The following is a 24,321-nucleotide window of genomic DNA, read 5'->3' on the forward strand; positions in this document are numbered from 1 at the left end:
GGGCTCCTCAGGACCGGGGCCTGGGCGTAGGGCCCTTCGGGACCGGAGCTAGAGCACCCACACCTGCACCCTCTCAGCGTCCCGGACAGTTCACCGGTCAGTGCATCAGTAAAGCCTTCCTGCTGTGTGCCTGCCTGGCTTTGCGCGGGGAGCCGGAACGCCATGGCACTGGGACGCCAGCTCAGATCCCAATGGGACAGAGGCCCGCGGGGTGAGCGAGCCTAGAGGAGGCGTCTAGCTCAGCCTGGCAGCCAGGGAAGGCGTCCAGGCGCTCTGACGTTGTCCTGGAGCTCAGGTGCATGGAGGGGGACCAGCGGGGACAGCTGCCCCTGTGGGGACCACGGGCATTACAGGGCCAGGCCCAGCTCACCCAGCAGCCCCCGGGGGAGGGCGGCATCCACCAGCTCAAGGGCAGGACGCGACTCCCAAGGCCCAGTGCAAAGTGAAATTGAGGGGCCCTTGCTCAAAACGGTTACATTTAAAGTTGGTGACAGCACAGCGCGAGAGCAAGCTCTGGGCTTTAGGAGCGTAGGGCCCCGCCCCCAGAGTCCCAGGCCGGGTTCCGACCCAGCAGCTGTGTGGCCTGGAGCTGCTGTCCCTGGGGCGGGGGCCCTGGTCTCCCTGCAGGAGTGGGAAGGACTCCAGGCAGGACACAAGGCTGGCCAGATGCCCGCAGGCAGATGTTAGACAAACAACAGCAGGGAGAAACCGTGCGGCCTTCCTCAAACAGACGCTAACGACTTCCTCCCTTCACGCCGAGAACGCTGCCGGCCCGGAACCCCCGCCAACAGATTTCCCGGCTGGGCTGCGGGGGCCCGAGTGTCGGGCCCGTCCCGCCTACGGGCTCTACTGCGCCCCGGTTCCCGCCCGGGCTGCCTTGTGAAGGTCACTGCGGCCAGCAGGGGGCGCCGCAGCCCCATTCGCGATGCCGGGAGCCCGGGCACCAGGCTCCAGGTGGCAGCCGCCCGCGGGCGCTACGGGGGTCTGGGGACGGCGGCGCCTTCAGGGCCCCCACATCCCGCTGGGGCCCCTGCTCTCCCTGCGGCCCCCACTCTCTCTGCAGTTTCCCCGGGTGGGACAGGCCTGAAAGGGCCCTGGGAGGCATGGAGCCCTGCTCATTTGTGGGTTCCCAGGGCCGGCCTTCTGGGCGACGCCTGGAGACGAGCTGGGGTGCCGTCGGGCGTGAGCCCTGGTGGGGGCTGTGTGGGAGGGGTCTGGCGGTGGGGGCGATCATTCCAGAGCGGTGCCGGGCCCTCCTGTCCCACTCCCGGGCTTGCTTCGCACACCTTCCTGCCGTCCTGCACCCACCGGCCACCTTCCCACCCTCCCCGGGGGCGCAGCGCGGGCAGGAGCCGGGCTCGGACGGCACAGAGGCCCTACCATCACCCAGGCTCCGCCTGTCAGTGTCCCGGGGCTGCCGCGACCGATTGCCCCACACCGGGAGGTTTCAAACGATAGAAATTCTTTCTCTCACACCCGGGAGGCCCCAAGTCCAGGATCAGGGGGTGGGCAGGGCCACGCTGTCCCTTGAGACTCTAGGCGTGGCTCCTTCCTGTCCCCTCCAGCTCTGGGTGGCTCGGGCGATCCGGGGTTTCCTCCCGCGTCTCGGGTGTCTGCTCCCGTCTGCACGCGGCCTCTGCTCTGGGTCTCCGCCTCTTACAAGGACACTTGTCAAGGGATTTAGGCCCCACCAGATAACCCAGCATGCAACACGCTTTCTCCAAATAAAGGCTCGTTCACAGGCTCTGGGGTTTAGGATTTGGACACTCAAACCACTGCAATGAGGACAGAGCTGGCCTGAGGACCCAGGAACCCGGCCCAGCATCCGGCCCGTGCTCCTCCTGGTGAGGCCCGGCCTGGCCTGAGGTGTGGGGCCTCTGTCCCGACTGACCTATTTCTCTTTCAGTGTTTCTCATCCCCAACGGCGAGGGCAGCTCCCCCCTCCCCCGACCCCGAGCCCCTTCTCTGGAGTCCCCTCCCCACCCCGAGGGTCTGCGAGTGGCCTCAGGTCCCCCACCAGCCAGGGCTGGCACAGAGGCCTGTTTAGGGAATCCGCATTTGGGATATTACCACCCTCCTTCTCTTTGGCCCCTGGTTGTTGCTAACACACCGCCTCCTCCTGGAAGCCCTCCTAGCCTCCCCTTCTCCACCCTGAGCACTCCAGGCTGTGGGTCTCGGATTGGGCGCCCCCCCCCTCCCCGGGCAGGAGTGGGTCCGGCTCCGGTGCCCCTGGCCCTGGGGAGACGCTCAGAGGATGAGGAAGGCGTGAGGGGCGAACCATGGCCGGCGGAGGTATGCCCACTGCCTGCCCCCTGGCTTCTCCTTCAGGAGGCTTGTTCCCTGCCAGTCTGAAGCCCCATTTTGTGGCGGGGATGGGGAGAGGGTGGGCAGCGATGTGGGCAGCCCCCTCACCCTGGGGGGGGTGGGTGGGGAGGAAAGGCCTCTGTGGCCTGGAACAGAAAGGTTCCCTCCTGAACGATTCCTCGGATCAAATGGGGAGCTGCAGGCCCGACCAGAGACTCAGGGGCTGGGGCGGGGGGGGGGGGGGGGGGGAGAGACGACTCCCTAGGGAGCCCGTGAGTGGGGTCACATGTCTCTCTGGTCCTGCCCGTGTGTGTGTTGGGGGGGATAAGAAGCAGCGGTGGCCTTCACTCAAGGTGGGGCTCGAGGCCCACCTCCAAGTGCACTTCTGAGCTGTCCTGGTTCGGGGTGGGGGGGCCTTCTCGCCGTGGGGGCGGCACAGGCCGAGGGCGTCCCATCCAGACCTGCCCCCCCACGCCCAGAGGGTGGGGGGCACGGCTTCTCCCAGGAGGAGATCGGGCCTTGCCCTCCAAGAGCCTGACCCTCTCTGGGCCTGGAAAGCTGCCTCCCGGCCAAAGGCTCTGTAGGACAGGCCCACACTACGGTGTGGGTCCTGGGCACGGGCCTGGGCACCAACCAGACGTCCCTAGGAGAGTCCCAGGCTGCAGGCACACTCAGCCCAGAGGGATCTGGCACGCCAGGGGCCTCAGTGGACGCATTTCCGAGAGCAGCGGGCTCTGAGGACTGAAGTCAGAGAGGGGTCTCCCGGGATGCCATCACTCATTGGCCGTTGTCTTTGGGAAGTCTTGCTGAATGCCTCGGACCCTCAGTTCACTGCCCTGAAAAATGGGGAGAGCATGGTGCCCACGGGGGCGGTGGTTTAAGTGTGGAGTGGACCTGGCGTTCGTCAGCGCTCAGCCAGGCGGGCTGCTCCCCTCCTCCCTCTCCGTCTCGCCCCGCCCCCGCCCCTGCCCCCCCCCCCCCCCCCCCCCGTTTCTCCTGTTCTGCCTCCCCTTCTCCCTGCTTCCTCCCGTCCTCCCATCCCAGGCCCCTGGGAGTCCCTGCCTCCAGCCTTCCCCCAGCAGGCAGGTCAGGGTGCCTGGGCCCTTGCTGCACCCCGTCCCTCCCTCTCCCCTCACTGCCTTCACTTCCATATTCCCATGCGTGTTTCCGATCTCCTCCAAAAAAGGGCCTCCTCCAGGAAGCCTGCTCTGGTTTGTGGGCGCTCCTCCCTTTCAGCCCCGCCCCATGAAGGCCGCCCCTTCTCTCGGAGCCGGGACTGTTCCTTCCTCGCTTTGGGCCGTGGGTGTGCCGGTCACCGCTCTCCCTCCCCCGGCGGCCTGTGAGCCCCACTCAGGCCCAAGGTCTCGGATCTCGGGAGCCCAGTGCCCGGGCTTCGTCCCGAGCAAGAGTTCTTCTGGGCACACTCAGTGAGTCACGCCCGGGCAGCGGCCGAGGTGAGAGAGCGGAGTCGCTGACCCGGACACATGTCCACACGCGGTGCTAAGCGGGGGGGAACACGGGGCGAGCCGTGCGGTGGGTGACCCTTGTTAAAACCACGTCCACTGTTTCCTCCCGGTCCGGCACCTGGAGACGGATGGCCCCATGATGTCACCGAAGAGGAGATATGGAGAGTCTTAACCTGCGTTTGTATAGTTTCTTGTATTGTTTGAAAAACATTTCTTTACAATGTTACATTCATGAGCCCATAAATCAAAGCTGCTGTTCCTAATTTTGACAAAAATGAAAGCCTTGCAGGAGAGGGTTCCACCTCTGATTCTCCCAGCTGGGTCTCCGCCCGTCCCCTCCCGCCCCAGTCTCCCTGTCTTGTCCCCGCAGGTGGGCTTTCTGAGACAAGGGGGCTTCTGGACACACGTCCCTTCCCAGAGCCAGAGGAGAGACGGCAGGTGCCCGGGAGGACGCGGCTCAGTTGCCAGGTGATGGTGGTCGCCGTGGCAACGCTGCCTCCTTGGAGGGAGCAGAAGCCTGGGGGGGGGGGGCCCACCTGCAGGTGGAGAGTGGGGAGTAGGGGGGGCTCTGCCCTGACACCCGGCTGTCCATCTCCCGGGCTTTTCTTTGCCTCTTGCTCGTCCTGTGCTCTTCCTCTCCAGACGGGGGCTGTGGGAGGGGGCGGGGCCACCCCGGCTCAGGGGCGGGGCCGTGGGGTCCGCCCTGCTCCTGCCTCCACTGACTCCCTGGTGCCCCTGCCCTTGAGCTCAGAGTTCTCACCTGCCCAAGGCGCCGGTGACGGCTGCTCGTCCTTCCCCATTCACAGGAGTGTGTCCCGGGTGGGGTGTCCCCGGACGGCCTGGCAGGGCAGTAGGGCATGTGCTCAGACTGTCAGGGCGAATTTCAAGGGCGCCAGTGGAACCGCGGAGGGCCAGGAGGTGGGAGAGCCGTGTGGGGGGCTGGTTCCGCCACTCAGAAGCTGGGTGGCCTGAGCCGGTCTCTTGGCGTCTCTGGGCCTCCGTTTCCTTGCGTGACAGAGTGCAAGCCCTCTTTGCCTGCCCTGTGACCACAGGGGGAGCAGTGGGGACACCGCCTTCCTCCCAGCCCTGGAGAGAACTGGGGGGCAGGGCCTTCGCCCCAGCCCCTGGGGAGCATGGGGTCACTGCCTTCACCCCAGGGACTGAGGATAGGCCCAGCTGTGTCCGCCCAGTCCCATGCAGCGGCTGCCTCCCCCTCCCCCGGCTCCGTTTCCTAGGTGTCTGATTATACCACTTTCCATGGTCCCCATCTAGGCCAGCGTGTCCCCTGGGCTGCGACTCCCCCGGCTGGACTGCATCCCAGGACCAGGTGTTTTGGCTGCGTCCAGACAGCCCCTCCCCGCCCCGGTCCCCTCCTGTTTGGCCATCCCTGTTGTGCTGTGTGACCTGGGATCAGACCCTTGGCCTCTCTGCGCCTGGGTGATCCTGCTCTCAAATGGAGGCCGTCAGAACACAGCCCTGGAGGACGAGCGGTCAGGATAGGGGGTGCCAGGCCCAGCCAGCGCCGGGCACACGGGTGACAAACCCCGCGGCTCAGCTTGGGACCGAGCTCACCCTCACGGCCCCGCTTCCCTATCTGTGGCCCTAGGGAAAATCAGCCGCGCGGTCACAAGGCCACGGGAATGCCTGGCTGAGCTGACGCAGGGCGACCCCTCCGGGGAGCAGGTGTTGTCTCCGGGGGGCTCTATGCCCCAGCCGCCGGGCCCCCCCCCCGCCCCATTCCTCAGCTTATTCTGCTCCTGCTCGGCCTGTGTCCCCCGACGTGTCGGCTTCTGCCGAGTCTGCGGGGGTCCAGCCGCCCCCTCCCCCGGCCCCCGCGCGGGTGGCCAATCCCCGGAGGGGCCGCCGGGACCCAGCGCCCACCAGCGCAGGGGGATGTGTGAAGGTGCCAGGCTTCCCTCAGCCCTTATCGGTTGCCATGGAAACCTCCTAGCAACCACGCAAACGGGCGGAGGGCGCGTGGGCAGCAGCAGGCACGGTGTGCTGTCACGGGAGCCGTCCGGGGTCACCGGGCGCGGCCCCGGGTCAGGCCGGGGACAGGGAGCCGAGTCCCGCCTGCTACCCGCCTTTCGGCGTTTATCGACGTCGTCAGGCTCGTGAATGACGAGCGTCTGGAGAAGGGGGTTCCCTCGAGCGCCGCGCCCCGTCCTGCCCTCTACCCCGCCCTCGCCCCTGCCCCGCTGCGCCCCACTCGGGACGCCCAGCTGCACGCAGACCGACCCCACACGCTCACCCTAGAGACTGACACACAGACGACCTCACGGGCCCCTCTGCTTAGAAGGCCGCTGGATTCCAACGTTTAGCCAGCCTCGTGGGCACGCCGCCTTGAAGGGGCACCAGCCCGTGAGGCCTGCGGAGCCCCCCGCCCCTTGGAAACCATCCGGAGAGTGGCCCTCCTCGGCCCCCCTCCCCCTGCATCCTTCCCCCTCTCCCACACGGAGCCCCCTCCTCTCTGGTGCCGCGGCCCCTTTTCAGCCCCAGGTAATCGGAACCCCAAACCCACTTGTGCCCCACACCCGTGTGCGGGACACGCATCCCGGGCTGCGTCTCCTCCCCCTGGACACGACGGAGTAGGCAGGGAAGGGTCCCGGGGCAGCTGGACCACCGGCCCGAGTTTAGCCACGGGAGGACGCAGACGCCGGGTCCCCAGGACGGGTAGGAGGCGTTCGCCACCATGCCTAAGGCGGGAGCTCCTTCTGGGCCTCCCTGGGGCTGCGTGCGCACCCGCGATGGCGCCTCGTGTCTGTTGCACCCGCAAGCCTGGGGCGAGGGCGTGTGTGTGCGTGCACGGTGTCTGTGTGCATCTGGGGCGGGGGCGTGTGTGAAAGCGGGGCTGTGTCGGTGTCTCAGCATGGTGCGTGCGTGGTACGCGTGTGCGTGTGTTTGCGGCGTGTGCACGCGTGGTGTGTGTGTGTGTGTGTGTGTGTGTGTGTGTGCGCGCGCGCTGCGCGGCGCGCGCCTGCATGTAGAGCAGGGAGGCAGGGCCGGAAGTGGGAGGGGCGTGCAGAGGTCTGTGGGAGGGGCCTGTGGAACAGGAAGTGGCCGTGTGGACTGGGCTGGGGGCAAGGTTGCCTCCCCCTTCCCACATCTGAACCGTCGAGGTCCCCGTCCTGGGTTCTGTTTCCCAGGTGGGGGGACCGGGGGGAGGATTCCAGAACCAGAGGTCACAACCCTTCTCTCTCACTCTTTCCTCCTCCCCGTGTCCCGGGCCCAGGAGGAAGGGTGGGGGCCCTGCCGGTGGGCGGGCTGGGGAATCGGGGCCCCGTGCGCTCTGGGGCTGTGCCCCCCCCCCCCCACTTCTGCACTCAGGGACAGGCCCCGCCTGACATCTGGCGGCCTTTCTCCACTTTCAGCCCACCTGGGCCGCCTCGTCTGCACTCCCTTCAGGGACCTCGATGCATCCTTCTGGAGGCCACCGTGCCGGCCTGGGGTGGGGACTTGGGCGCAGTGTGCGCGGGGCCACTGGAGGATTTGACGTGACACCCCGGGGATGTGGGGTTGTCCCAGGGAGCAGGAGGCTGGGGGTCTGAAGGAGAGACACCCCCACCCCCCCTTGCCTTCCAAGGCACAGGTGTGGAGAAGGCTGTGCGTCAGGGAGGCCACCAGCCAAGGACCAGGTCTCCGAGTCCCCTCCCGGCCTGGCCCGGGCGCCCCTCACGGCCCCGCCTGCGTTGTGTTCTCGCTGGTGGTCAAGGCCGTGCGGGATGGTGGCCCGCGTCCCCAGACACTTCCAGCGGCTTCCTGTGTGCCGTCTTCATTGTCCGTCCGAGCGTCTCGGGCGTGCCTAGAGACGCCCCATGGGGTCTTTACCCTGGGACATTAGAGGGGTGGCCTTGACAAAGGAACGTGACACGGAGTGGTACTTTGGGCAGTGGGACACCAGAGCCTCTGCTGTCTCCGCCGCAGTTAGGTAATTCCACGGCTCGTGTCCGCATCACGCTGTTTAATGTCGCCACTGCTGTGTCCCAGGATTGCGTGTGTTCCTATTATCGCCGCCGCGATTACCCATGTCACAGCTGTGGTTGTCGAAATTATTGTCGTTTGTATAGTCACTGTCACTGTTGCATTTATTAGCGTTGCTTTAATTATTAACCCTCTTTGGCACGACTCCCGCTACGTGCCAGCTCTCCCAGCAGCAGCGGGGCTCAGGCTGGCGCTCTTGCCCCCAGGAGACGCTTGACGATGCCTGGGACGTTTCTGGGTGTCACGGTTGGGTGGGGGGACGGCTCCAGGCATTCCCACGTAGAGGCCAGCGATGCTGTGGTCATCCTACAATGCACAGGACCGCCCGCAGCGGACATCATCTCGCGCAAGGTGTCAACAGGGCGCTGTCCGAGAGCAGCTTGAAGCGCCCTGGGAAGGTTGGAGCCGGGTCTCCAGAACCTTCTTCAGAAAGTGAGCATGGGGTAGTCACCGTTGAAGCCTTGGCTGCAGACCAAATGTCTGGGTTGGTGCTCAGCTTTGCCATTTTTCCTGCTGGGCTGGGATGGCCAAATCCCCGTGTCACTTTGACTGGGCGAAGGGAGGCCCAGATGGCTGGTAAAACATTCTTTCCGGGTGCTTCTGTGAGGGCGGAGAGCAGCATTGGCTAGGTGCACCGAGTAAAGAAGAGTGCCCTCCCCGGAACAGGTGGGCGTCATCCAGCCCCTCAAGGGCCCAAATAGAACAAAAAAGCAGAGGAAGGATAAATTCTCTCTCCCTCTCTCTGCCTGAGCCGGGACATCCATTTTCTCTGCCCTGGGACATTCGTGTTCCTGGGTCTCGGGCTTTTGGGCTTGGCCTGGGACTGCACGATACTGGCTTTCTTGGGTCCCCCGTCACGGATCGTGGGACTTCTCCGCCTTCATCGTCAGATGGGCCAATTCGTCCTCATGTATCACGTGAGCCATGTACGCGATGTGTGTATAACCTCCTACTGGAAAACCTTGGCCAACACGGTTGTCTCAGCTGACAAAACGCTGAGTGGGGGCTTGCACAGCAGACATGTATTCTGGAGGCTCAAGGCCAAGGTTGGGGGGCCGCCTGGTGGGGTTCTGGTGAGCATTGCCTCCCGGGGCTGCGGACTGCCGCCTCGCACCGTGTGCCCCCCTTCTATTCTCCGAAGGGCACTTGTCCCAGCCTGGGGCCCCACCCTCGGGACCCCGTCTAAACCCAATTACCTCCCAAAGGCCCCACCTCCGGACGCCATCACACGGGGCGTGATGTTTCCGCATATGAACTTCGGGGGCACCCAGACATTCAGCCCGTAACACATGTGATCTTTTTCGTTTTACCCTCACTTACGTATTCGTTTCCAACGCACATCGGGTTGCCTTCAGTTTTTTGCTCCTTTGGAAAAAAAAGATGCCGTGAATATTCTTACGTACACCTGCTAGGTGGGCATATGTTCTCATTATTTAGGGGAATAGATTTAGCAGGGGAATGAATCGCTGGGTCGTAGAGCAGGAATACATTTCGCTTCCCCAACTTTTTGTAAGGTAGTCATTTGGTATGTTGAAACAAGTTTTTTCAAAAACAGACGTTACGGGGCGCCTGGGTGGCGCAGTCGGTTAAGCGTCCGACTTCAGCCAGGTCATGATCTCGCGGTCCGTGAGTTCGAGCCCCGCATCAGGCTCTGGGCTGATGGCTCGGAGCCTGGAGCCTGTTTCCGATTCTGTGTCTCCCTCTCTCTCTGCCCCTCCCCCGTTCATGCTCTGTCTCTCTCTGTCCCAAAAATAAATAAACGTTGAAAAAAAAAATTAAAAAAAAATAAATAAAAAAAATAATAATAAAAAAAACAGATGTTACTTTTGGGGCGCCTGGGTGGCTCAGTCAGTGGAGCGTCCAACTTCGGCTCAGGTCATGATCCCGCGGTCCGTGAGTTCGAGCCCCGCGTCGGGCTCTGTGCGGACAGCTCGGAGCCTGGAGCCCGCTGCGGATCCTGTGTCTCCCTCTCTCTCTGCCCCTCCCCTGCTCACTCTCTGTCTCTGTCTCTCTCTCAAGAATAAATAGACATTTAAAAAATAGACTACTTTTTAGAGCAGTTTCAGCCTTACGGTAAAGTGACAGATAGTGAGGAGAGTTCCCTTATACCTGGTACCTGTCTCCCCTGCTGTTAGCGTCTTAAATCTGTGTGCTACCTTTGTGACAATAAATGCACCACTTTGGTAACGATTCTGATTTGCAAAGTCGTCTCTTTACTCCAGTGTCCGTAGATTTCCCTGATGCCTCTTTCCTGTCCCAGGGCCCCAACTAGGGTAGGAATGTACCTGTCACACCTCCTTAGGCTTTTTTGGGCTGCGACAGCCTTTTTTTTTTTTTTTTATTGGGCCACCTATTTATTCATTTAAAAATTTTTTGAGTTTATTCATTTATTTTGAGAGAAAGAGAGCGCGAAGGGGGAGGGGCAGAGAGAGAAGGGACAGAGAATCTCAAGCACGCTCCACGCCCTCCGAGCTAAGCCCGATGAGGGGCTCGAACTCACGAACCGTGAGATCACGACCTGAGCTGAAGTCCAGTGTCGGACGCTTAACTGACTGGGTCCCCCAGGCGTCCCTTTTTATTTATTTTTTAATGCTAGGACCCCACCCAGCATCCAGCATGGCCCAAGGAGGGGGGTGCTCAGTGCTGTTGGCCCAGTAAGAACCACAAGAAGCGTCAACATGAGGTCCATCGCTGCTTCTGGAACCCTCTCTTACCTCAGAGGCAACTGCAATCTCCTGAGGGAGGCACGTTACCTGCCCTACTTGACAGGTGGGGATACTGAGGCTCTAGGAAGGCCCTCGGGTGAGTGGGGACAGAGTGGCTTCCTTTCCAGATGGCAGGCCCGGAAAGTCTGCCCTCATTTCTCTCTCCCGCCTTCCCAGTGAGGCTCTCGGACACAGCGCTGGTGGACAGAGGTCCGTTCAGGAAGCAATTCAGGGCACAGGCCGGTGAGCACCCCACGGGGGCATCTCCGCCCGGCTCAAGGCAGCCTGGAGATCTGCTTTAAGTGGGAGCCTCCAGGGTGAGGGCCAGGTTATCTGTCAGGCAGTTGGGGGTCCCCCCCGAAAACCCCACCACGGACTCCCCTGCTGGCCTCTGGGGAGCCAGGACAGTTCGGCTTTTGGAAGCCGGTCGGGGGAGGGGATCGAGTCCCTCGGGTTGTCCCGTGAGTGGCCGGGCTTGGCTGATGCCCACACGTGCACGTTAACCCTGCCTGGGCAGGAACGGGCGGGTTGAATGGGCCTCAAAGCCAGAGGCAGCCTCCGCCCGGCCTGGGGTCATCGGAAAGTGATGGAACAGGGACCCGCCTTCGTCTGGCCCCGCCTGAGTGACAGGGCGCTGCGCTGGGTGTGACAGACGACACATCTGCGGGAACCCCGGGGGGTGGGGCACAGGTGCGCCCACCCGGTGGGCTCGGAGCCGGGGCACAAAGGCGTAGAGGGCAGGGGGTGACCGACGAACCCCGTAACACAGGGGTGGGGCTTGCCCTGCCAGCTGTGAGGGTTAAGGACGTAGCGTTTGGGATGCTTCCTGCCCCAGCTGTTGTCCCTGGCTCAGGTGGCCAAGAGAAATGATGGGCCCTGCGGAGGGTCCTTCATGACGGGGTGGGGGGAGGGGTACGGCCAGCTGGAGACCCAGACGTTTCTGATCTGGGGGCCCCATGAAAGGCTGCTTGAGCTGGCTTCCTGGATTCAGGAGGGGAAGGGTTTTTGAGGCCCATTTTGCAGATGGAGCGTCTGAGGCCAGGAGGGGAGGGGTGGCACCCAGCCCTAGGTCACCCACCCCAGGCGGGTCGGCGTGAGAGCCGGGGTTCAAACCTAGGGCGGCCTCCCGGCCCCCCCGCATGCTGGATCCCGGCCTGCTCGGGACCGCCCTTTGGGGGCAACCAAGGACAGCACCGCTTCCCTCTCAGGGGGTCCTGTCCCCTCAGCTTCTCCCTGGGGGCGGGGGAGCCTTGGCTGGAGGCCGTTCACTCGTAAATGAACAAGCGTCCCTTTGGCTGGCCTCCTGTGCCGGGTTCCTTGGACGTGACGGGCTCTGTTGCCTGGGCTGGCAGGCGCTCCGCCCCGGGGGGCCGCTTCGATGCCTGGCCCCCTCCCCCCCCCCCCCCCCCCCCCCCCCCCCGTCCCCCCTTGCCCCCCGCCGTGGCTGTCGACTCTCCCTGCGGAAGAGGGGCAGGTCTGACGTGCCTCCCTCCTCCCCGGCGGCCGCTGGGGCCCAAGGCCCTCCCTCCTCCATGCACCGTGTCAGCATCGCTGTCCCTGACCCCTCTGTTGGTGTCCTGGGGGCCTCCCAAAGCACCAGAGGTGGGGCCGCTTGAACAGACGTTTACTGTCTCGGGCTGGAGGCCAGAAGTCACAGGGCCGCCTCCCTCCTCCTGGCTTTGGTGTCAGCGACCGGTCCTTCGCATGCCTTCCCATCACTTCCCTCCGCGTCTGCCTCTGTGGCCAAACCCCCCTCGTACAAGGACACAGTCCTCTTGGACCGGGACCCACCCTAGTGGCCTCATGCTAACTTGACCGGCTGCAAAGCCCCTGTTTCCAGATAAGGTCCATTCACAGGCACGGGGTGAGGACGGTAACACATTTATGGGGAGCCCCATCCACGCATGGCGCCCTACTTTCTGCATCTGGCCTTGAGCACCTGGGCTGGCCGGAAGCTTCCGCCTCCCTGCAAGGCCCCTTCCTGTCCCACGTTCCCTTCCTCTGTGGCCACTTCTAGCCCCCTCTCCATGATGTGTGTCTCAGGGGGAGCCCCTGTGCTTCTCCCTGGGCCACCTGGGCTCTCTGGTGCTGGCCTCTCTGTCACGGTGAACCATCTACTCTGAGACATGGCTTGGACCCTCCTGTGACCCACATCCATCACTCAGCCCTAGTGTCTCCAGGCCGAGGCCCGTGGGCCCGTCAGCACATCTCCGAGCTTGCCACCTGCCCCCGGGGCTGCCATTTCAGCCACCCAAGCCGGACACCTGGCGTTGTCTTTGATGTTTCCCTCTCTCCTCCCCATCCCTCCTCCCTCCTCCTTCATCCTTCCTTCTTCTTCCCTCCTCCATCCCTCCTCCATCCCTCCTCCCATCCCTCCTCTCTACTCCTCCATCCCTCCTCCCCACCTCTACCTCTCCCTCCTCCCTTCTCTTCTGTCCCTCCCTCCTCCCCATCCCTCCCTTCTCCCTCTTCCCCATCCCTCCTCTATCCCTCCTCCCATCTCTCTTCCCTCCTCCTTCATCCCTCCTTCCTCTTCCTTCCTCCATCCCTCCTCCCCACCTCTACCCCTCTCCTTCCCTCCTCCCCTTCCCTCCTCCCTCCTCTTCTGTCCCTCCCTCCTCCCCATCCCTCCCTTCTCCCTCCTCCCTATCCCTCCTCCCCCCACCGCTAACAGCCCGTCTCCTCTGCTCCATCCCTGCCCAGGCCTCATCATCCTCTCTGATCCCTGTCTCTGCTTCCTGCCTGGTCTGCAAACACCCACTCACTTGTGTAAGAAGCCTGACCAGGGCCTGGACGGTCTGTGCAGACGGTGATAGGGCTGCGGGCAGGCCAGGGCTCCTGCTGCCGCTGGGTGGGCGGCTTCAGTTTTCCTTATCTCTCTCTTTAAATTTTTTTTAACGTTTATTTATTTTTTGAGAGAGAGAGAGACAGAGCGTGTCTCTGGGGAGGGGCAGAGACAGGGAGACACAGAATCCGAAGCGGGCTCCAGGCTCTGAGCTGTCGGCACAGAGCCCGACGCGGGGCTCGAACTCACGAACCGCGAGATCGCGACCTGAGCCGAAGTCGGACGCTCAACCGACTGAGCCAACCAGGCGCCCTTGCTTTTTCAAAACTGGTTCCCACCCTCTGATCCTGTTAGGGCGCCACCAAAAAGTCTGATAATTGAAAATGTTCTGTGAACCTAGAAGGGCAAGAGACCCTTTATTAGAGCCCGATGAATGCTGTTTGGGCAGAAGTAGGAGGGAGGGGGATGAAGGAGACCTTGGGGGGCCCCGCAGGGGGAGGGGAGTGGCGTGGTGGGTGAGGGGGTCTTGTGATGCTTGCTGCTGACACAGGCCGAGGGCCCGCCCCTCCGTCCCCGGATCCTCTGCTTCCTGAAATCTTCACTGACCCCCGGCCACTGGAGTCTTGTGTTCAGATGTCCCCGGAGGGTTCCAGAAGTCAGCATACAAACAATGGGCGCAAACCGAGTGAGCATCCCGGACCCAGGTTCTGAGAACCTTCTGGAGGCAGTGAGACACAAGGCTGACAGCGGGGAGAGGGGCACGGCTCATTCTGACACTCCATTTTAATAATATTCAAAGTGTTCTAATTAAAGCCTCTGTGCTCCCTTTGAAATACTAGCAATTACAAAGATGAATAATTGCATAATAAATATTAATTTGCATCATGGTAATGAGGCCCAGAAGCATCCTGCTGTTAAGTGAGAATTTAGCTCTTTCCACTCTGGGTCTGGGAGGGGGGTGGGGATTCTCCAGGCCATCAGGGACACGGCAGGAAGGGAGAGGCCCAGTGCTCCCTCCAGTGGGCCTGGGCTGGGCGGCTGAGTCCCCGTCTGCAATTATTATCCTAGTCTGTGATGAAGGGCTCATCGCTTCCCTCCTCCGGGCCTCGACTTCCCCACCTCGACAATGACAGAGTTGGGGGAAAGAGTCTCTAAGGGCCCTGCCAATTGAGACCGTGTCAGAGGTGACCGGAAGTTTCTATTACAAAGTCAAGGCTCGCATCTGGAATCCCTGACTGTCAGCAAGGCTGCCTGAGGAGCCAGAAGCCCGTGGATGTGAAATCCACTCCGTTCGAAACAGCTCCCGCAAACCCTCTCCCTTCCCGGCACCCACCCCTTCCTGACACCGCGTGGTAGCCTCGGGCTTACTCTCTGGCTCCCACGCGGGGGCGTGAGCTCCTGGGGGCAGCAGGTAGACTGGTTTGCTCGCTGCTATCCCCCCGCCCCAAGGACAGCGCCCAGAACCTGGGAGACAACGAATATTTGCTGACTAAACCGCGACATCCCTCTGCCTGTACGCAGCACCTCGCAGCCTTCGGGGCTGGTTTTCCTCCTCGACTCCCGTGAACTCAAAACCAACAAGGTGCCGGCCTCCAGCTGGACCGAGTGTGGCCGTCCCATCCCACCGTCAGGGAGACGGAAAAAGCAGCAGCTCGTCCCCTGAGAGAAAATGGAACCACAGGTGACAACCACAGGTGGCCGAAAAGGACGCCCGATGTCCTTCTAATCTCCCACGTACGTGAGATCGTGAGCTTTCACACCAGTTGCTGGTGCGCCTGAGATTACGGCTGACTTTTTGCAGTGCTGTTGGAAGGTATGCGATGACCTTGGCAGACATAATAATCACGGGGGGCGGGGGGACATTGCTACTTTTCCATCCTAAATGGCGAACCCATCATGCGCGGTCGTCCCGGGTCTTGGTTTTACCTTTAAACGTCTGTTGTGTTTTTTTCTTTGGTGAGCCACCCTCCCTGGTAAGTCTGGCTTCCCTCGGGTCGGCAAACCTCTTTGGAAGTAAACGGTCTCTCGGACAACTTTCGTTGTTGGAGACACCGTGGGGACACCACAAGAGTTCTCCTGCGGCGCTGCGTAGATGCACGGCCTTACAAGTACATCTCGCGGTGCACCTGCCTCCACTCTGGGCCGGGGGGTGGGGGCTCGCGCTGCAAAAGCGCGGCCACTGTGCGCGTGCGTGTGCTCCCGAGGGTTGTGGTTGGTGCACGGCGGCTGAATTTTGACGTTGGAAGCTGGTTTCGGTGGCCTGATGTGCAGGGCGGCAGGGGACAGGCGTCCGGGTCGTGTTTGTGGGTTTGGTACTTTCCTTGGCTGGTCTGCCTTGAGGATTCTGTTGTCTTCCGGCATCAGTGACACCTGTCACGATGTCACTAGGTCCTGGGATGTGGTTTGGTTGGGCTGATGGCCGATGGCCACAGTGGACCTCGGAGGGCCCCCATTCTTACTCTGACCACGTGTTGTGTGTCGTCAGCCAGATAGAACTTTCTACGTTGTGTAGCTCGTGTGCATGTCCCTAGGAGACTAAGTCACCACAGTAACACAAGTTTTTGCATCTGGGAACAGCCAGCAGCCCTTCGAGGGCCCTGGGTCTCCCTACCCGCCTGTTGATGGGGCTCCTGTAGTGAATCTGAGTAGTGGGTGCTTGTGCTCTGGGTCACCTCCGACTCAAGGCTGAAGGTATGCAGTCAGCAGCGAATCCTCCTTGTGTCTAAACGAGACAAAAGAAAGCGTCTTCTCCGTCTTTCCAAGGGAAGGTCCTCAGCCTCTGTGACGATCTTCTTGGAACGGGAATATCTCTCCTCTCTCTGGGGCCTGCTTGGGAGTCCCTCTTTCACAACTCCTGGAGATCAGTTGCTAATAGAAACTGAGCACTTGTGTGCCCTTGTAGGATCTCTATAACCCGCAGGCTTGTATAACCATGAGGACACGTGTGTCACGGGCTTTGGGCTGAATTGTGTTCTCCACACTTGATCTTGGCCAAAAGGCCAAGAAGCGACGAATTATGCTCTCCTAAATTCCACATTGACGTCCTCACCCCCAGTATCTCAAACGTGACTGTATTTGGAGACAGGGCCTTTACGGAGGTGAGAAAGGTAAAGCTAGGTGATCCGGGTGGCCCTGATCCACTATGATTTACGTCCTGCTAAGAAGGGGCAGAAGATGCACATAGAGGACGCACAAAGACGACCGTGTGGGGACGCAGAGGAGGACGGCCGTCTGCAAGCCCACGAGAGAGGCCTCGGGAGGAGACCACCCTGCCCACGCCGTGATCCCGGCCTTCCGGCCTCCGGAGCTGTGAGACCATAAATGTGGGTTGTTCAAGCCCCACAGCGTGTGGTGTCTGTTACAGCCGCTTAGTACATCACGATTAAGAAAGAAGTGACTTTTTAAAAAAAATGTTTATTTATTCTTGAGAGAGAAAGACAGAGTGCAAGGGAGGGAGGGGCAGAGAGAGAGGGGGAGACAGAATCCGAAACAGGCTCCAGGCTCTGAGCTGTCAGCACAGAGCCCGACGCGGGGCTCGAACCCACGAACTGTGAGATCATGGCCTGAGCCGAAGTCGGACGGTCAACTGACTGAGCCCCCCAGGCGCCCTAAGAAAGAACGGGCTTTTCATAGCTTGGAGAAGGTTCTGTTTGGTTTGGGTGGTGACTGCTTGTGTGGGGTGGCAGAGATCATTCTGGCTGGCCCGGGGCTTCACGGCCTGGCTTCTCAGTGTTGACTCCTCTCTCTCCAACCTCACAGGAAAATAAGCACGTTCCGCGGAGATGCACAAGTGACGTGAGCGTCCCGTGCTGCCGGGAAGTTGCGCGTAGTTGGCTTTTCTCTTCGTTCATCTCCTCAGGGTCAGCTGGGAAGGGGGGTCAGGCCCCCTCAGAGGGCGATGCAGAAGGCAGAATTCCCACGTGGCCTTCAAGTCCACACCCCCTGGATACGGCACCTTCTCTGTCACTTAGGTGCTGCGGTGAAGGGGCTTCACAGATGCGATTAAGGCCCCTGATTGTTTGACCTTGAGAAAAGTATCCTCAGTGGGCCTGGCCTAATCAGGTGAGTCCATCACAGGGGCTGGGCTGTCAAAGTGAGACAGGGATCGGACATGGGGAATAGCGCCGGCTTTGGGGATGGAAGGGCCACGCGGCAGGGAATGCAGTCAGGCTCTAGCAGCTGAGAGAGGCCCCTCGCTCCACCGGCACCGGTCTCACCATGGCTCACGAGGCCGGGGGGTGGGGTGGTTTCCAGGGAGAGGGCAGGGGCACAGGTGTGCACCTGGAGGGGAGTCTGGGTTCAGAAAGCATTAAGGGAGTAGGTCGGGGAGACACGAAGGGAGGGGTCAGCAGCGGCCAGGGCTCGCAGGCCTCCCAGTCAGACTATCCGGAAGGCAATGGGGAGCCATGGAAGGTTCAGAGAAGGATCTGTTTGTGCGGGAGAAAGGCCCTGAAAGCATTTGAGGATGATAAGCCAGGAATAGGCCAAGGGGAGGGGCTCGTCAGGCACAGGGGGCAAGTGAGGGGCTTCCTGTGGCCTCCCAGGGGAGAGAGGACAGGGGCTGACCGTGCCCGCCTTCTCCCGGCCCTGGATCGGCAGAGCCGACCCTCCTCCAAGTGGTCCAGGGCAAGGAGGAGAAACTGTCTTCCAGGTCCCCAGAGACAGTGGGCTGGCTGGATACACAGTGACCTGGCCCCGCGGGTGGGTCTGGGCTCTGAGATTCGTGGGGGGTCACCTTCTCTCCCAGAGCCTCAGTTTTCCGTCTCTGTAAAGTGGACATGAACGCAGAGCCCTCCTGGGGCGCCTGGGTGGCTCCGTCGGTCGAGCGTCCGACTTCAGCTCAGGTCACGATGTCACGGTCCGTGAGTTCGAGCCCCACGTCGGGCTCTGTGCCGACAGCTCGGGGCCTGGAGGCCGCTGCGGATTCTGTGTCTCCCTCTGCCTCTGCCCCTTCCCTGCTCATGCCCTGTCTCTGTCTCAAAACTAAATAAAACATGACAAAAATTAAAACGAAAGAGAGTGGAGCCCTCCCCCCAGGCTCACCAAGAGGAGATGGGTGGGACAGTGCTCTGCAAACGGTCAGGCGTTGACCGCATGTGACCTGGTGCTTCCGGCCGCTCTGACCTCAGCCCCCCCGCCACGTCCACCCCGGGTGTCTGCGCCCCGTCCTGCCGCCTCCTCCCAGAGCCCTCCTTGCCTGCCACGTCACGTTGTCCCCCCCCAGGCCCCTTCTATGTTCTGGCACCCACCGCGATCAGGAGGACAGGTGAAGAGCTGTGCGTGGCAGTCTCTTCTGCCGGATCTGCCGGATCACCCACCGGCGGGCCCGGGACCGTCTCGGGCGCAAAGTAGACGCTCGGCCAACGTCTGTGGGAACAAACGCGCCGCCTGGGTGGGTGGGCCGCCGCCTCGCTCAGCCTGGCTTGCGTTTGAAAGGGCGAAACTCCGGCCAAGTTCTGACCAGCTGGGAGGCGGGAACTGGGGTGCGGTGGTGGGGGGGTGGGTGCTAGGAGGTTTTGGGGGCTGGGCCGGGACATGCCCTGGAGGGTGCCGTGAGCCCCGGGCGCCGTAATCTTCTCTCTGTCACAGCCACTTAGTGGGTTTTCCACCAAAGGCGGGAAATGAAGTCTCCCAGGGTTTGGAGCGACACAGCCGATCGTTTCCAAGCAATTAAAACACGATTTGCAAATCAGGCCTCCAGGAGCACCCTCGCTTCTGCCGGCTTTGCGGCCTGGGTCCCAGTCATCGGGGAACAAGCACCCAGGGCCAGAAGATGCCCCGGTCTGCTGCTCAGGAGGCCACATCCCCGCCCCACCCCCCCCCACCCCCCCCCGGGGCAGGCGCCTCACCGGCATCGTCCCATGGCTATCGCGTGGGCCTTCCAAATGCACCCCCAATGCAGCCGGTCACCGCTCAGCCTCTCCGCGGTCAGAGCGGGGCGGCCGAAACACAAGACGGCGCGGTCACGTGGCCCTGAGCACCGCCAGGGGCTCCCACTGTGGCCTGCGGGGGTCTTGGTGGCCCGACTCGGGCTCCCGGTCCTGTCTCTCCCCCCTCCCCTTGCTGGCTCCACCCCAGCTATCGTGGTTCTCTAGGAGGCAGGCAGAGCGCTACCCCAGGACCTTTGCCTGGGCCGCGTCAGGCACTCTCGTCGTCGAGGCACAGGTCCCCCGCGTGTCCGTGGCTGGGGAGGGGCGGGAAATGCCCGAGTACTTGAACCACTGCACCCGCCGGGAAATTCCCTTTTAGGCTCGTCACCATTCCCTGCTGTTCACCCCTGGAGAGGTGGCTGGGCTGAGGACCCCAAGACACTCACGCTGGAAATATACGGGGGCTTGGAGCCACATTCCCTTCTTATTCCTCCTCCTCCTCCTCTTCTTCCCTTTTCTTTTCTCTCTTTGCTTTTAATGCCAGGTCCTTGGGCTTCTTCTGAGCCACAAGGCGTTCCTCCGATCTTAGCCTCGTGATAAACATTTGTAATACGTGTCGTGTTGGGATCGTCTTCCTGGGGCCCACGTGTCAGGCGCGCCAGGGCTGGGTCTGGGTGTCCCTCCTGTCCCTCGAGTGGGGTCAGGCTGGGCACTCGCTGCCCGGCCCCCCGGGTCCACACAGCAGGCGCTGGCTGTCACAGAGAAGGACGCGGGGGGGGGGGGGGGGGGCGTTTCTGGGAATCGCACGTGATCGAGCCCACGAAACGGGCTGAATGACGCTACCGGCCCGGCGAGATCTCCCAAACCAGGTTTTCTCACCACCACCGGTTGAGTGTGGACAGGGGTCTTTGTCCCACCCCCCACAGCTCTTGGCCACGAAGGATCATCCGCGGTGTGGCTGAGCATGAGTGCACACGGCAGGAGAGAAATTTCTCCCTCTTGGCAGGCGGTCATTACCCGCAGCCTCAGGAGCTGGAAGGTTTCTTTGGAAGGGGCCCCAGGGGGCCTGGTGTCTGACCCCCCGCCCCATCCGCCGCAGCCTTGACCCCACTCCGGGGTTACGATCTCTTTCTACCCACGCCTGCCTGGCGACGAGCACCTCGAGGGCGCGGCGGGGTGAGCCCTCGGTCCCGGGACGCTTTCTGAAACACTTCCTGCGGAGACAGAGAGGTGTGGGATGGTGTGTGTCTGAGTTTAAGCTGTGCTCAGGAAACCGGGTGGGGTCCGGTCCCGGGGGAAGGTTCCGGACCACAGCGAAGAAGCCTGGCCCGCCCCCAGGCTCGCTCCAGAGGGAAGGGGGGGTAAGGAGAGGTGACAGGGCGCCGAGGGCCTGGGGGCCGTGCACGCCTCCGGGCCGGGCCTGTCTTGGGGATGCTGGGTGAGACAGGACCAGCTGCTCCAGTGGGCAGAGGCTATTTACCCACTAAACACGGAGTACCCGTCACCATGGCAACCGCCCCCGCCGCAGGAGCGAGCCCTCACATCTGCCGCACCTGGCATGTCTCGTGGGCTCTCAGGCGTCGACTCATTCTGTCCTCTCGATGTCCCGGGGGCTGATTGTGCAACTGTCCCCACCCCTCGGGTGGGGAAACCGAGGCCCGGAGAGGGGAGGGGACGCAGCCAGGGTCTCCCGGCCAGCGTGTGGTCTCCCGACTCCCGGCAGGGATGGCCCGTGTCGAGGGGGTCCTGACGGTGGCCTGCCGCCCCTCGCCCTGGCTTCTTGGAGTCCACCCGGAAGCTTCCATTCCGTTTTGGGAAGAGGCCCCCGCCTGCTGTTCTGACGGCCCCAGAGAGGGCGGGTGTGGGCCCCGCTCGGGGCCTAGACTCCCGGTGACATCAGAAGAAACACGGGCACTGGGAATGTCATGTGGGAGCAGGGAAACTGAGGCTGGCAGGTACCTGGACCTGGGGCTGAGGCGTGTGCGGGATCAGAGAGGAGGTCCCTCAGACCTGGGTCCTGGACTGGGTGCCCACGGGCAAGTCTCGACTTTCCCGTCTCTGCTTCCTCTTGGGATGTGGCTATAATAACCTTGGCCCTTTCGGGCTAATGTGCAGACTAAGGAGCACATAGTAGGTACTTTCCGCACTCTGGTCGCTACGGCCTCCTGCTTATTCGTGGCCCTTCCCCCCTGCCCCCCCGCACCCACCTTCCCCGGCCATTCCTTTGTGCCCCCCCTTGTCCTGGAGCAGCCTGTCTGTGCGCCCCTGGGCCGGGCCTTCTCCCTCCCGAGGTCCCAGGGCCTCCTTAGAGGGGCAGTCCCTGTGGCTCCTGTGGACCTACTAGGTGTGGCCTCCTGGCTCGGGGATGCCCTGGTCACCCCAGCCTCACCCAGTGCCATGTTTATACTGGGCAGAGCCGGCAGAGGAGAGAGATGGTCCACACCCTCCACTCCTGGCCCCTGTGCTGGGGATCCTCCCGTCTGTGACCTCCACCAGCCGATTTCCCAGCGGGGGTGTGGTCGCGGGGAGAGGGGGGGCAGCCGTTACCGAGAGCCTCCCCTGTGCCACCGCTGTGGGCCTGAAGGGGACGCGGTCCCTGGGCCACTGAGGCCGGCCAGAATCTGGCTGGAGGTCGCTCTTGGGCTGACCGCAGACGTGCCTCGCTCCGGGCGTGGGGCTGGGGTTGGGTGCCCCTCCCTCGGGGTTTGGCGGTGAAGGAGACACGCGAGGTCGCGGGTCAAATGGGGTCAGGGAGCAGGGAAACTGAGGCTGGCAGGCACCTGGGCTTGGTTGACCTGTGCAAGTGCCCACTGTGAGCGTTGGTAGCCAGCTGGTGAGAGGGTGAGCCCCCTGCCTCCACCTGGGAGCCGCCCAGAGGGTTACGATCTGGCTTCAGACCCGTGTCCTCCCCTGTGATGTGGGGACCGTGACGTGGGCGCTGAGTTCATGTCTCAGTCGGCGCTGGTTGGCTCGGGCTGCGGGCGTTACCGTTTCGCCGCGCTTGTCCGGCCGCTGCGGCCACGTTCGGAGGTGAAGGGGTCAGTTTGCTCTGGGGGACCAGCAACCCTGGCCCCTAGTGAGCAGGTCAGGTCAGAGCAGGCACGACTTCTCCTGCGATTCCTTTAGGTGAATCCTTCCCCGGTGGCGGGGGGTGGGGGGGGGTGGTCTCCAGGTCTGTCCTCCATTTAAGCCCCTGAAGTCTCCTTATTGGCCCTCCTAATGGCCTCAGGTACAGGTGCGCCCCTGCCCCACGCGGTCCTTTTTGTGATCACATTAGAAACTAAACACAAGACTGTATTTCATTTTTTTTTTCTTTCTAAAGTATTTTGTAATTAAGTAAACTCTACCCCCAACGTGGGGCTCGAACTCACGACCCTGAGATCAAGAGTCACCCGCTCCACCAACGGAGCCAGCCGGGGGTCCGGGGTCCCGAAAGAGTGTATTTTAAAACCACAAAGTGCTATTTCCATGGGAGACACGGACGAAATTCTGGATGACGGCTGGGAATTGCAGTCGCCAGGAGGAAGCTTCCACCGCCTTCCCGGACGCCCCACCCCGGACCCCCTGCAAGCTCCACAGCCCCCCCGCAACCCCCACCCCTGCCAACCGCCTACGCCTCCAGCTTCTGGAAAGGAGAGATTACAGGTGCGCTGAAGCGTGACATCAGCCGACCCAGCCGTGTCAGGCCAGCAGGCGTCGGGGACAAGCTCTCGTCGCTTCCGGGCCACTAGCCACCCGCGAATGAGTGTCAGGCCAGCTGTTAAACGACCCGGGAAGAGGGCCGCTCGGTGAGGCGTGAGGCGCAGGGCAGAATTACAGCTTCTGACAAATACAAACGGGCTTCGGTGAATGTCTCTGCCGACCAAGCGCTGTGACATTTGCGTCATCGTGTGGTGGTCTCCTCGGAGAAGCTGCCAGCAAGGGTGTGGGACGTCAGTCAGGGGGAAAGAAAAATCTAAATGGCACAGGCTGCCTGGGCCCCATCTGAGGGCCCCCGCCCCCACCCGGGGCCGGCCGAGGGTTCCCCGAATCCTAGACTCAAACACCCACCCCGGTGGCCCCGCTTTGTGTCCGGAAGTGGACTCCCGGCTCCCCAGCCCCCCAGCCGCCCCCTGCGGGTCCTCGAACCTGCTCCACTCTCCCAGGGGCTCAGGCCCCAAGTCTGGAGGGTCCCCTGCCCCCTCTCTCCCTCTAACACCCACGGCTGATCCATCAGTCAGCACCACTGGCTCTGTCTTCAACATTCAGCTGGAATCGGCCCCAGTCCCTCCTCCACGGTCGTCAGCTGGCCCAGGCCGTCCTCATGCCTCTCGGCATCATTGCAGTCGCCCCGAAGGGAGGGAAACTGCCCCCTGCTGTGTCCCCCACACCACGGCCTCAGCAGCAGCCTTCACGCCCGAGTCAGATCATCCCGTGCCGTACGGGGCCCTGCGCGGTCCGGCCTCCCCATCTTGCCATCTTATTTGAACTTGGAAATAAGGCCCGGCCTTATGATGAGATGACATGGGAGCAACGGCGGACAGGCGAGGTGATAAGCCGTGAAGCGGCCGGGGTGAGAGGCGGGCAGGCAGCGCCGGGCGCAGGGCTTGGGACAACGAGAGCTGACCCAGTGTGACCCAGCGAGTCAGACCTCAGATCCCTGGGAGAGACAATGAGATCACAGACCTACCCTCTCTCCCATCATCGCTGTTTCTCCTCAAAGCTCACCTTCCCATGCATTTTGGAAACATCTTTCTCGGCCCTCACCTGAGGGGCTTCCGAGGGGAGCAGGGCCGTCCTGAGCTGGCTGACTACAGCCCCTCACTGGGTCGTGTGCTCCCCCTGCACAACCGCCCAGGGCCCACCCTCTGCCCCAGGAGCCCCCTCCCGTGTTTCACCCGCCAGGCCCTCGAGCCCACGACCGACAGCTCTGGCGTAGAGGGGGAGGCGGCAAGCTGGTGACCCCGGGCCCCGGGAACCAGAAGGCCCATTTCCATGTGACCCGCCCCCCACCCCCCACCCCTCCCAGCACGAGTGGGTGCCCGGCTGCTGTTGTCGTCATCCTGGTCCCCTGTTATCCACGTGGCAGAGCCCTGGGGCCTCCCTGCCTCCGTGAGGAGCCCTGGAGCGTCGGGCACGGCAGTGGCTGTGTTCCCGGGAGCACAGGGGTCAAGGGCGAGAAAGGCACAGCTTTTGCAAAGGCCCCGGACCGAAGGCGCTGTGCTGGGGTG

At 62.6% G+C, this 24,321-nt stretch overlaps 1 protein-coding gene across 1 annotated transcript in view; it reads right to left on the minus strand.

The window, feature by feature from the left end:
* Nucleotides 1-846: 846 nt before the first annotated feature.
* Nucleotides 847-24,321, minus strand: part of LOC147578837 (uncharacterized) — a 31,206-nt gene continuing 7,731 nt past the window's right edge. The window contains exons 4-7 of the mRNA XM_086711868.1: nucleotides 5,260-5,372; nucleotides 4,531-5,174; nucleotides 4,073-4,419; nucleotides 847-974 (exon numbers count right to left, since the gene is read on the minus strand). Of these exons, the coding sequence (XP_086567994.1) occupies nucleotides 847-974; nucleotides 4,073-4,419; nucleotides 4,531-5,174; nucleotides 5,260-5,372 (1,232 nt within the window). The remainder of the gene's footprint in view (nucleotides 975-4,072; nucleotides 4,420-4,530; nucleotides 5,175-5,259; nucleotides 5,373-24,321) is intronic.

The sequence above is a fragment of the Puma concolor genome, chromosome B4 (assembly GCF_028749965.1).
Source record: "Puma concolor isolate L17-30 chromosome B4, mPumCon1.1.hap2, whole genome shotgun sequence".
Classification (NCBI taxonomy): Eukaryota; Metazoa; Chordata; class Mammalia; order Carnivora; family Felidae; genus Puma; species Puma concolor.